The 13,219-nt window shown below is 27.9% G+C and overlaps 1 protein-coding gene across 1 annotated transcript in view; it reads left to right on the forward strand.

Annotated features, from left to right (window-relative positions):
• The window catches only part of LOC110653206 (protein ACCELERATED CELL DEATH 6), a 31,897-nt gene that overhangs the window by 827 nt on the left and 17,851 nt on the right, over positions 1-13,219 (forward strand). Inside the window, exons 2-4 of the mRNA XM_058134409.1 lie at positions 912-1,447; positions 1,525-1,630; positions 1,701-1,952. Of these exons, the coding sequence (XP_057990392.1) occupies positions 912-1,447; positions 1,525-1,630; positions 1,701-1,952 (894 nt within the window). The remainder of the gene's footprint in view (positions 1-911; positions 1,448-1,524; positions 1,631-1,700; positions 1,953-13,219) is intronic.

Raw genomic sequence — 13,219 nt, forward strand, 5'->3', positions numbered from 1 at the left:
TAAAATTTAAATTTTATTTATTAATTTATTTTTTTAATCCACTTAAGTGTTTGTATATGAATTCAAATTAAGTTTTATTAATTTTTTTCTGTTAATTTTATTTGTTTTCTAATCATTTGATTATTTAATTATTAAATTTAGATTTTATTTATTATTATTAAATTAATTTTAAGATGAATTTATTTTATTAAAAATAATATCTATTTTATAAACTAACATTATATTAATAAAATATTAGACTTTTGTCTTCTTAATTACAAGAAAAATATAATAACAAAAAATCATTGATCTATTTCAGCAATATTTCTTGCATTTTTTTTTTCTTATAAATGCAACTTTAAAATAGTAAGATTTTGTCTCACATTAGTATTCTTTTATTATAATGTTGTAATTATTATTCTTATTATTATCTAAAAATATTTTAAAAAATATCTATTTAGTGTTTTTAGTCTATTAATGCGTGCAAATTTAGTTTATACCCTTAAATAATGATGTAATTTATAATAAATTTATTTTTTTAATAATTAAAAATAGTTTAAAAATAATGTAGATATAAATTATTTTTTATATATTAAATATATTATTATAAGAATAGTGTTAGGTTTTTTTAAATGGGTAAATAATAGATATTATATTATTATTAGTATATAGAGAATGATAAAAATTTAATTTTAATTGAATTGGCTAAATGATTATAATAATTATTGATAGATATAGTTCTTTTTATAAAATGTAAGTATAATATTTTATATTATTATAAAATAAAATTAGATATCTTTCCAATAAAAATATTTTTGTTTATTAAGTGGAAGAAAAATAAGCTTTTAAAGCTTGTAATATTTAATTTCCTGTGTTTCACTTTTCCTTTTTTTTACCCTTAAAAGTTGACATCTTTTTCAATTTTATCACAGATTTGACAAGAAAATTATTGAATAAAAACAGCAGTCTGACCAGAGAACAAGACGAAGAAGGATGGACTCCGCTGCATTATGCTTCCTACTTCAATCTTCTTCCAATTGTGGAAATGTTACTAGAAGATGATAATAAATCTGCTGCCTATATTAGCGAGAAAGATGGAAAGACACCACTTCATCTTGCGATTCTCAACGGCGATAGCCATTTAAAGGTGGTGGAAAAAATTATGTCGGACTGCCCAGATTGCTGCGACCTGGCTGACAATAGAGGCCGGAATGTTCTCCATTTTGCTGTGGAAAGCGGCAGTTTTAAAGGAGTGCAAATTATTACTGAAAAACCTTCCCTGGCCAACCTAATTAATCAGAAAGATAAAGAAGGGAACACTCCGGTCCATCTAGTCGCTGCTCTTGGCTTTGAAGATTGTTGTCTTACAGGACACCACCTTGTTGATAAAATGGCAGCCAATAATGAAAATTTAACCGCTCTGGACGTGGTGCTAGAAACGAAGCATAAAAGCAAACTGCCATTACCGGTATTCCAACTTGATTTTATGCCCATAAGATTGGAAGGCATTAATTTGTTTTTGTAACAGCACAGTTCTTGTTGCAGGGATTGACAGCAAGATTCTTAAAGAACGCTGGATATAAACGAGGTCGGCCTGTAATCCTGCTGAAATCACCTGATAGCATGTCAATAGTTGACAATGAGTTAATCCGTGTATTCGAGGAAACAAGAATCCCATCAGATAGTAGCCACTCTCATAGCAACAGTAACTTTTGCGGCAGGTTTCACCGTACCTGGCTGTTATAGTGGTATCGATGGCCCTGACGAAGGAACAGCAATTTTAACCAGAAGATTAGCCTTCAAAACTTTCATTGTAACCGATACCCTTGCGTTGGCCCTCTCCATTTCTGTTGTGCTTATCCACTTCTTATTGGCATTGCAACCAACCAACAGAAAGATCTTTTTTCTATTCACTTGGGCATTTATTGTCACTGTTGCTGCTATGGAATTAATGGTGGTGGCGTTCATGACAGGTGTGTATGCAGTGATGCCACATTCCTCATCAGGTCTTGCGGCTACCATTTGTGTCATCGTAAGTTGTTTTGCCTTATTGTATTTCTACCTACTCAAGTTTACGTTGTGTGATTAGGGATTATATTGATTAATAGATATTAATACTTGGACAATTAAGGAATCGTGTATAATTGGGATAAATTGTATAATTAAGATTGAATTTTTTTTTTTTTAGAGAAAGATGGAAGTTAATGTTACTATGTTTAAAATTTATAAACGAATTTATTGGAATTTGTTTTTCGAGTTGGGTTTTTGATCGAATTGTTTTCTAGATTAATTCTATTTTTCATTTTAAGCACAGTTATTAAACTATATAGCGAAGCAATTAGATATGTCAGTATTATTTCTAGTCATAATTTCCTTTCCTCATATGTACATAGTCCATGTAAATTCTTAAAAAAATAAAATAAAATTTGAGTAAATATAACATAGATATAATTATTTTAATAAAATAAAAATCGAATCAAATGTTAAGCATATAAAAGATATCCAAATGAATAAAGGAACATAACTAGTAAGTGGCATCATTTAATTAATATACAATGTTACTAAAGAGTAATATTTCGAAAGTCAAATGTGCCTCCAATCAAAACATGTATAAGGAAAATGAAGACAAGAAAAAAAAATTAAAAAAAAAATTATCTACTTTGAATGACACTGAAAACTGCCTTCGTACTTTCATTTTGAGATAAAGGACTAAGTCACTCTTCAATTTTTACAGAAAATTATAGAATTCCACTAAAATTTTGACATTCCCAAATTAAAAAACCATATAAATAGCAATGAAACAACAATCCATAAATTCCCGAAGACATGTATTTATTTTCTTTTTTTTTTTCCCCAATTCAGTCTGGGCTTTGTCCAAGTCAAGGTCTTTATTTTATTTTATTATACATGTAAAATTAGAAAGAAAATAATCCTTTTTATCTATATAAATCTAGGTTCGACTTGTATACATATAAGCAGTAGACTTCACAAAAGAGAAATTATTTAACAAACTAAACCAACAAAAAATGGGTAGCACTGAATCCTTAATAACATAAGTTTTAGTATAACACCTTGACTACAATCAAACAAAACACAATAGCTTGAACAAACTACCGGTTCAAGCATTCCAAAAACTGAGAGACAGATGTTCAAACAAGTATTTTCACAAATCAGGAAAATCATTTTAAGAGAGAAATATGAAATTCCCAAATCCAAATAAAGCATCTTCGAAGAAATTAGACAACATCAAAGCCCACTAGAGTCAATGTTAATTGAACAATTTAGTATAGCTTTCTTTTATAATGTGATTTACATGACTAGAAAAGTAATCCAAAATATAGAAAATGAGTTGCAAATCCACATTACAAATCAAAATTTTTAATAAAGGCAAATCAAACTCTTCAATAAATGCACAATTTCAAGAGCAAATGTAGTATCACTAAGATAAATTTACATAGAGCTAAAATCAAGGTAGAGTATACATAGTTGTGTAACCTAACCAAAAAAACAGTATAAAATAAGCGACAGGTTAAGAAAAAGCCTTCACCAACTGAGATAACCCTCAGTTTGGGAGATGCACCAAAATTAATGACCAAGTTAACTCATTTAGTTTTAGGATTAATATAAGGAGAAATCTAAAATTCACAAATTTCAAGTAATTGAGGTTCTAAGTTCAAGTCCATAGCTCACCTCTAATTCAATTTCTGAACTTATTACAGTAACACTTTCATTCTTTACTGCCAATGTGCAGTCTAGAACTAACTTTTATTCTCAAAGAAAACATGGAAAGGAACAACACTTTAACCTTTCACTTGTATAATTGCTCAAGTCATTCACCTAATATTTTGTAAGTTCTAATTATTTTTTTTAATCTCAAATTTAATCAATCCTAACGACACCATAATTAAATTATCATAGAGCAAAGATAAGTGCAGATTCAGGCTTACCTACACCAAATACACATTAATGATAGCTCAAAAATTCTCAAAAGCAAGGTTGCTGGAAAAGTAAAGCCCGTTGGAGCTTCATCAGCGGCAGTGTATGGCCACACGTGCCATTGCTGTCGTCATCCATTGTCCTAATCACCACCAATATACTCGACCTCTTGAGCATGTTGGCACCGCTCTCTCAGTTGGTTGGCCGCTTATGAGGATGGGTACGGAGCATTTTTAAAACTTCGAAGGGAGCATTTTGCCCCTCTTTGTAGGTTTGCCCGATGCAAATCTAGATTAATCGGCCAATGAGCTTTGAATAACTAGTGGTTTCTATCAAAAATAACGTTTTCTAGGTGGGAAACCACAACACAGCTATGCTATGGAGGAAAGAGGATAATATGAGTGTGTTTAAGACACAAATGCCCAAAATTTTGCGCAGTTGGCCTATTCCTCTCTCCCTTTTCTGTGTTTTACAATGCCCCTCCTCCTCCCTATTTCTTTTTTTTTTTTTCTTAGTTAAATTCCCCCTTAGTCCTTCCTTTACTTATTTTTATGTTCTTCTCTCTCTCTCTTCTTCATTAACGGGAGCATTAGAGACCCAACTACAAAAACCGAGTCAATGAGTTATTGGTTCTATAAGTAGGTCAACGGTTTAACCAATGAGTTATTAAAAATTAATTAAATATTACACTTATTAATATAATTAACTAAGTTTAATAGAATCAATATTTCAACATTTATTACATTATAAATAAGTTAAATATTTTTTTATTCTCAAAATTTACAATTGATATATAAAATGAAAATAATTTTATAAATGAATAAATATCTTCTTAATATTTATGAAATATTAATTATATATTAAAAAATATCATTTTGTAAAATTTCTTATCTTGTATTATTATAAATAAAAGACCAATTTATAAAATAAATCTAAATCTTTACGTGTATTGCTCATGTTATCCAAAACTTTTAATTTTGAACAATTTAATCATAATTTTTAAAATTAAAAAATTTTATTCAAAACTCGTAATATAATTTGAGAATTTTGACTTTTGCCATTTGGATAGTCAGGAGATTCCAACTTGTAATATGATTTGCACCATTATTATGACATACACCATTGAAGCATATTTTCAGATGGTAAAAGTCAAAATTCCCAAATAAAATTATGAGTTTTGGATAACATTTCTTCAATTTTAAAAGTTACAATTAAATTATCCAAAATTAGAAATTTTGCAAAGGTTTAGAGTTATTTTGCCAATAGTCCTAAATAAAAAGACAATAGCTGAATTTTAAATATTAAAATATTAATATCACTGATATTTTTAAAAATTTTCAATTTAAAAAATTTTAAATTGACTGAATCAATGGATTATTAGATCAATGGGTTACCGGATCAACCACCTAATCATTCAGTTTTTTATGGGTCAATTCCTTATCTGGTTTGATGAGAACCAGCCCGATTTTATATGCAAATCACGAATTCACTAGGACAATCCACTGGATCAATCCAGTTCTATAACAATGATTTGCTTTTACTTGATATATTGATACCCATTAGTGAGAAATCCTCCGATTCATTTGTGGTCGTCTATTTGTGAAAATTACAAAAATAGCTTTTAAGTTTGTTATATGATTTTCTTTTTATCAAATTCATCACTTCATTTATTATTGTTATTATTATTATTATTCTTTTTTTTTTTTGTAGAAAGAGAGCAGAGCTCAGCAGATTATTTTTTATTTTTTTGACAATGTGAAGTGAAGTGTCCATCACTTTATTTCTTTAATCGATCAGCACAACCCTTTTTTTTCCCTTTTTCAAAACTTAATTGTTTTGGGATCTATATTTTTAGATAAGAAATCCATATTGATGAAAAATTAAGGTGCATATTATAATAATAATAATAATAATAATAATAATAATAATAATAATAATAATAATAATAATAATAATAATCAACTTTCTTTTTATTTTTTTTTTTACAATAAAAAAAGATAATGAAAGGATCCACATTCTACATTTGTATTAATTATTAATTTTCTTTTTTGATTAAGCTAGAAATTAAAAGAATTCACATTCTGCATTTACATTAATTATTAATATATGGGAAACTGAGTTGTGCTTTAGTGGATGGTATGAATCATCAGTTCTTAGCATTATCAATTGATTATGCATCATATGTTGTCACATTTGTTTCGAGGAGAAGATACTAGATGATTCATTTGTGAAGGAAAATTAAAGACTCAACACATGGATTCAAATACATAAGTTTTAGCCTATATTCATATAATTCTAAGATTTTCACCATATTACTTTCACCAATTAATAATCGCATAAATATTATAAACCACTGTTTGTATGACCTTATGGTATGTGCACTGAGACTGTGAAGATTCCAACAATGAAAAAATTATATGACTGTGAGATGTATCTGGAGGCATTCAAAATGTACAACCATATATACGACATGTCTCTTGAAGAAAATAATTTAAAACAGTACAAAAACTATTTAATTAAATTTAAATGAAATTTATTTTTATTTAAATTTAATTTTAAAATTTTGTTTTATTAAAAAAAAACCTAATTAGACCTAATTGAACCCTTTAAGGCCAATAAAGCCCAGTTAGAGAATTTTAATTAAATAAATAAAAGCCTACAATTTTTTTTTATTTTTAAAGAAAAATAAAAATTAAATAATAAGTTTTCCTCTTTAAGACTACTTAATTAAGTATTTAAAGAACCCAATGATAAAAAAAAATTATATGATTATGAAATATATTTGGAGGCATTAAAAATGGATAACTATATGTACGGCATGTCTCTTGAAGAAAATAATTTAAAAGAGTAAAAAAAAGTTTAATTAAATTTAAATGAATTTTTTTTTGTTTAAATTTAATTATGAGAATTTGTTTTATTTAAAAATCTAATTAGACCTAATTGGGTTCTCTAAGGCCAATAAGGCTTAGTAGGAAATTTTGATTTAATAAATAAAAGTCCACAATTTTTTTTAACGTTTAAGGAAAATAAAAATTAAATAAGAAGTTTTTCTCTTCAAAACTCCTTAAATCTTCTTATTTATGGATTATATAAACTTTTTATATAATTTTTTTGACTTAAACCCCATAAATACCTCATAGAAAAGCAAAAAAAAAAAAAAAAGGGAGAGAGGAGAGAACAATACAACACAAGAAAAAAATAAAAACTTTCACTCCATATCTCTAATTTAGTAAGCTTTCCCCATTTCCCTTCTTTCTTCTTCTTTTTTTCTTCCTTTTTTTTTTCAAGATACCTTTAAGAATTCTTTAAAATATGCATTCTAAATTATAAATATTCAAGAAATATGTCATATATCTATTCTTTCATGTTTATATACCTTTAGATAGTCTCATATGTTTATAACAGTTATGTTCGTGCAATAGATTTGAGGGAAACTTACAACTCTGCACATATTGATTTTCTGTCTTCACGTTGTTTATTATTTTTTTTGTGTTTCTGTTTCTTTAAAAATTATATAAGAATTATATTTATATTCTTCATGAAATTCTAATAATTTTAGTCTCAAGAATCATGCAAAAACTTTTTTGTTGAGAAAGTTATAGCTGTTTAAATTTAGAGTGTCTTTTATCTATGATTTATAGGACAACCAATTTTAGGGTCAATATCTCCCTTAATTCCTTATCTTTTTCGGTGATTATTGATTCTAAAAATAAGTTTAAGATCTTGTCTAACTTTTCCCTTTAGTTTCATGTAAATATCTTTCATGGTTTGTGAGATACATTGATTTTAAAAAAGTAGTGCAAATTTATCTCTAATGCATAACAGTGGTGAATCACGATTTTTGTAAATTATTTAGTAGAGATTTTAGACTAGCTAATAATTTTATAATTTGATATGATATCTTGGCATGTTTCTGAAAATTTTCTATAGTTTTTGTATATGTTTAATTAATTTTACGAATTCAAATATAAAAACACTGTGAATCTATCAAAATAAGAAATTAAAATGTATGTTTGTAATTTGATGTTTTTAATAGAAATTTGTATATAAATGTTAATTTTATATTATATATGATGTAATAAGATATTATAAAGTGTAAGAATTAGGTTAGATAGACCCATAGCCATTGTATAGTTTTGGCCCATCACAAGCTCATATTGTAAGTGATTAAATTTTTAATTTTAATATTTATTTTATTTTAAAAATAAATTAGTAAGTAGCCTTAAGGTAAGTACCAAAAAGAACAATAATTGCATAGAGCTTATATGGAGTTTAACAGGAGTAAGACATTGATTAACTTGTCATACTAGAAAAGTATATCTTTCTTTAAGGGTAGTTTGCCCTGATGGCAACTGTAATAATCAAGTAGTAAGTATCCCTTAAACTTTCTTGAAATAACAATGTTGTACAAAATATGCCATAATAATAGAAATTTATTCAGTAAACACTAAAATCAATTTTATTTGTATTTTAAACCATATTTGGCATGCAAATTAAATTTAATTAAACACTTGGTAAATTATAAAATAGGCTAGCATATTAGAAACAATTTTTTTAGATTGTAATTGTTTGTGACCTTTAGATTTTTGTTAGAATAAATGACATATATATACATATATAATTCATTTAGTTTAATTACCTCTAGGATAACGTGGTAAATAAATAAAATAGGTTATTTAGAATCTTATGATTGTTCGTAAATTGAACTTATGTGAAAATTAAATTGTCAATAATAGATTAATTTTATTTATTCAGTAAATTTCAATTAATTTAATTTAGCAACCTATAGATAGGGAGTACTTACGCATGAAAATTGTTTGTAAACAATAACCCCTATTTGAATTACTTGTGTGTATAGGTTTAGAAATTGAATTTAAAGTAAGAGGTTTGATAAAGGAATAATAAATAAAACTTTTAGAAACTTAAGTAGAAGACTGGAGCTCAGATTAATGAGGTTAGACTAGGCATAAGGGGTACCTAACACATTCTCTTTACATATCCATTACTTAAACTTAGATATTAAGCTATGGTGATGACGATAGTGGAACCTTTGCAAGGAGTAAATTGCCATTCACGACCCTATTGGAAAATTGACATCATCAATCAAGTTCTTTCAATTTTCCCTTCAAAAATTAATGCCTCAATTAGATGTCCCTCAAAATAAATAATGAACATATCTCGGTTATTACTCGAGTGGTAACTCCTGTCTATCTATGCCATTGTTGCACAAATTCTTAGTACTGTAGTAGTGTTATGGGAAAATGATACTTACCAGTGGACTTAATTTTATTAAGATTGTATAAATTGCATGTCTCGAAAATATTGTCTAAAGAAGTGGTACTTAAGTGAGACCGATGTGACCCACCACCTTTTCTAGGTGTTACTTGGTGCATTTTATGTGATCCTAGTAGATAATCTTTCGCCTCATGCCATATGACCCCAATAAATATAATTGTGAATTACTTAGGTTTATCCACAGTCTAGATGTGTATCTTATTCTTCGAATGATCATTGTTTCACAAATGAATCAAATGAGAATCTTTTAAAGGATGCCAAGAATAAAAGCCAATACACCACCACTTAGTACACACTCTTCTAACTGTTGTTTATGTGTCTTCTCTTATATTACTAATGAAGACAAAAACTTAACTATTTATAAGTCATGGCACTTTTTGACCCAACAATTGCATTACTTCATGCATATAACTATTAAAAATAGTTGTATCACTTCATGCATGTAACTATTAAAAAGAGTTGCATCTCTTCACATCTTTTGACCAATATATATGACTTTTGGATTTTGCCATCTTTTGACAATACACAGGACTTTTCATGCAGTTGTTTTTTGTTTTGGTTTTAAGTCTAATGCATCCAGATTGACTCACATGAGTGACTTGGATTATATTTCCAACAATTTGCTTCCTTGCCTTTTGAACTCTCTTTCACAATATCTTATTTGGACTTGAATTCCTAGTTAGTAAAGTCCTTGAAAGTTTAGAATTATACATGTGAATTTTATTTGTTCAATTTTGTGTTTTGGAAACATGTAAGAAGGTTTTTTTTTTTTTAAGCAAAAGAATAATTATTAAATATAGTCTAGAATAAACATAGAACTAAAGACCATAAATGGGCACATGTAAAAAGGTTAGTTACAGAAGGACCTGGCTGAACCACCTTAGCTATGCGTGATGGTTGGAATGATTTAAGAAGCTGATATATATTGCCATTGGCATCGGTGGGCTAGAAGGTGCATAGGTTGTTTTTTTCTTACTAACAAAATGAAGCATTTTGTAAACCATTGTAAATCTATTATTAAATAATAATTTTAATTTTTAATATCGAATAAAAGTAATGACAGGTTATTTTTATCCACTGAGAGGTGATTGTATCAATGTCATCCCTAACTTCAATTTTTATCATAACAATCCCTGAACTTTAATTTGAGCATCATTAAATCTTTGTGACGTTTTGTGCGACTATTGGTTTGCAAGTTAATTGATGGCTCAATTTCATTCATCATCTCTCTTAACTTAGACAAATGTGCCTCAAATGTCTCTCAATTTTAAATTATATCACAAGAATCCCTACATTTCAATGTAGTATATAAATAATTTAACATTATATATATATATATATATATATATATATATATATATATATTAGCAATTGACTGAATCATTTACTAATCCATTAAAATCGGTTGCTAAATTAATTAAATTTAAAAAAAAACTTTTAGTAAGAAACTATCGGTTGCTACTAGCAACTAAAACATAATCGGTTGCAAAAAAATTTGGTGTCTTTAATTTTGTAATTTTGCAATCATTTTGTAAATTGGTTGTTATTTGCAACTAATTTAGCAATCGAAAAGTTGGTCACTAATTTTAAAAAATATAAACTAATATAAATTTCCAAATAAAAAATAAAAAATTCAAATAAATAAATTTTTTCAAAAATTACTAAAATAATAAATTATTGATGAAAAATTAGTACTAAAAAATTTATATAAAAATATTATAAAAAATATTAATAATAACTATTACAAAAAATATTAACAAAAAATAAATATACAAAGATATTTATAAGACAAATTACTAAAAAAAATTATCCCACACACACAAACGCATATATATTACAAAAATTACGAAATATTAATACTACGAATAATTTACTAACAAAAAAATATATTTGTATAAAATTTTTATTTTATGTCAAAAAATAAAATAAAATAAAAAAGATGAGAAAGAAAAAGATGATGAAAAAAATATATAAGAAAGAAAAGGATGATGAGGAAGAAAATAAAGAAGAAAATAGATGAGAAAGAAAAAGATGAAGAAGAAAATATACGAGAAAGAGGAAGAAAAAAATGATGAAGAAAATAGACGAGAAAGAAAAAGATGATGAATAATGTGACGCCCCTCACCCGTCTATTGTATAGCCGAGTAAGAAGTGCCACATTCGGTGCCGGAGCACCCTATCTTGTCTTGTCATGTCTATTGTAAATTTTAATGTCATTTAAGTCAGGTAATTTATGTGTAGATTTTTTTTTATATCTTATTTCTGTGGAGACCCAGACAGATCCTCCTCTGTTTTATTAGCATCTGGCGGGTTCCACTATCACCTATTAACATATTCATAGTCATCTCACATATTTCCATATCATATTCTCTTTTATCATATCATTCACAACTATTTATGAGATCTGAAAATGAAGTATCATCTATTGCATTCATATGGAAATTCATAGATAATAAATTACAAGTTTTCATTTCAATCTCAAGTTTAATTTCAAGTCCAAAATGAAATACATCATAAACTAGTAATTACATCATGACTAAATATAATGAACCAAAATACTAGTCTATACATGGGCCCTACCAAAATACAAAAGACCGGTGAGGTGACTCTGGACAATGGCGATCGGTCGAGCTCTGTCGATGCACTCTCTGCTGCCTTTGCAACTATCGCTTGGGACTGATCTCCAGTACCTATGCGATGGAAAACCAACGCGCTAAGCATAACGTTTAGTGGTGCATAATTTATAATAACAATAATTTGACATTTGAAATAATATCTGCAACTTTTAATTTCTAGGTCTTTTATATTTTTATTGCTCTTTGGAAATACTTAACATTATCGGGATCTTTTATGATTACTTATTGTATTTTAAGTCTTAATTAATTTTTATCAGTGCCCAAGAAACCTATAACAAATTATAAAAGCTAGATGCACGGGTGTGTACTGGTTAGAGAGTCATATGTCTATCCAGTATACATCTGTCAGGCACGAGGCTAGCTGTCGGGCACGAGACCCGCTATCAGGCTTGTAAAGCCAGAAATAAAGTAGGCACAATGACCAGTAAGTAGGCATATAGCCTGTAGAACAATCATACCAGATATATATTGTCAGTTCATGATTTTTTCGGTAGGAAGTACTGCTATCTATAGTCCCTAATTGATATACAAATTTATCCAAACTAAATAAATAAGTCTAGGTATACTATGGGCAATTAAATATTTTTAATTAATTTAGCACTATTCACTGTTACTATTTTCTAGTACTGTTCATTGGTACCATTAATTTCATATTAATAGGATATTAGTCCCAATTTACCTATTCATATCATTTTTAATATTTAATTTTTCTTACGAGTATTTTAATTATCATATATAGCATTTTTCCCATGAACCTTTCTTTAGGTTCATGTTGATGTGTTATCTTTATCTAGGAATTTGACTAGGTTAGGATGTCTATTTAGTCACACTTCCTTCATAACAATTGCTCCTCTATGTTTAAACTTGAATTTCAGTTTTTGAATCACTGAATTTGGGGTTATAGAACTCAAGTTATGGTCAAAATACCAAAGGAACAGTATTTTGGATAAATTTCTGGGTTGACAGTTTTAGTGACTCAACTTGTGCTAACAATTTGATTTGGTAAAGGCAAAACTGGGTCAAGTGGTCTTCATGAAAAGTGTAGCCCTATGTCTAAGCTTTCCATTGATGAAATTTTAGGTCATTTGGACCAGTATAGAGAGAGTTATGACCAAATGAACATGTATCATTTGGTCATTTTCTAGGTTGGCAGTTTTAGTGACCCAATTTTTGCTAACAATTTGAATTGGTTAAAAGCAAAACTGGGTCAAGTGGTCCTCATGAAAAGTGTAGCCCTATGTCTAAGCTTTCCATTGATGAAATTTTAGGTCATTTGGACTAGTATAGAGAGAGTTATGACCAAATGAACACGTACTATTCATTTGATCATTTTCTGGGTTGGCAGTGTTTGGTCATCTGGGTTTGGGCAGAGA

This window comes from Hevea brasiliensis, chromosome 14, assembly GCF_030052815.1.
Source record: "Hevea brasiliensis isolate MT/VB/25A 57/8 chromosome 14, ASM3005281v1, whole genome shotgun sequence".
Classification (NCBI taxonomy): Eukaryota; Viridiplantae; Streptophyta; class Magnoliopsida; order Malpighiales; family Euphorbiaceae; genus Hevea; species Hevea brasiliensis.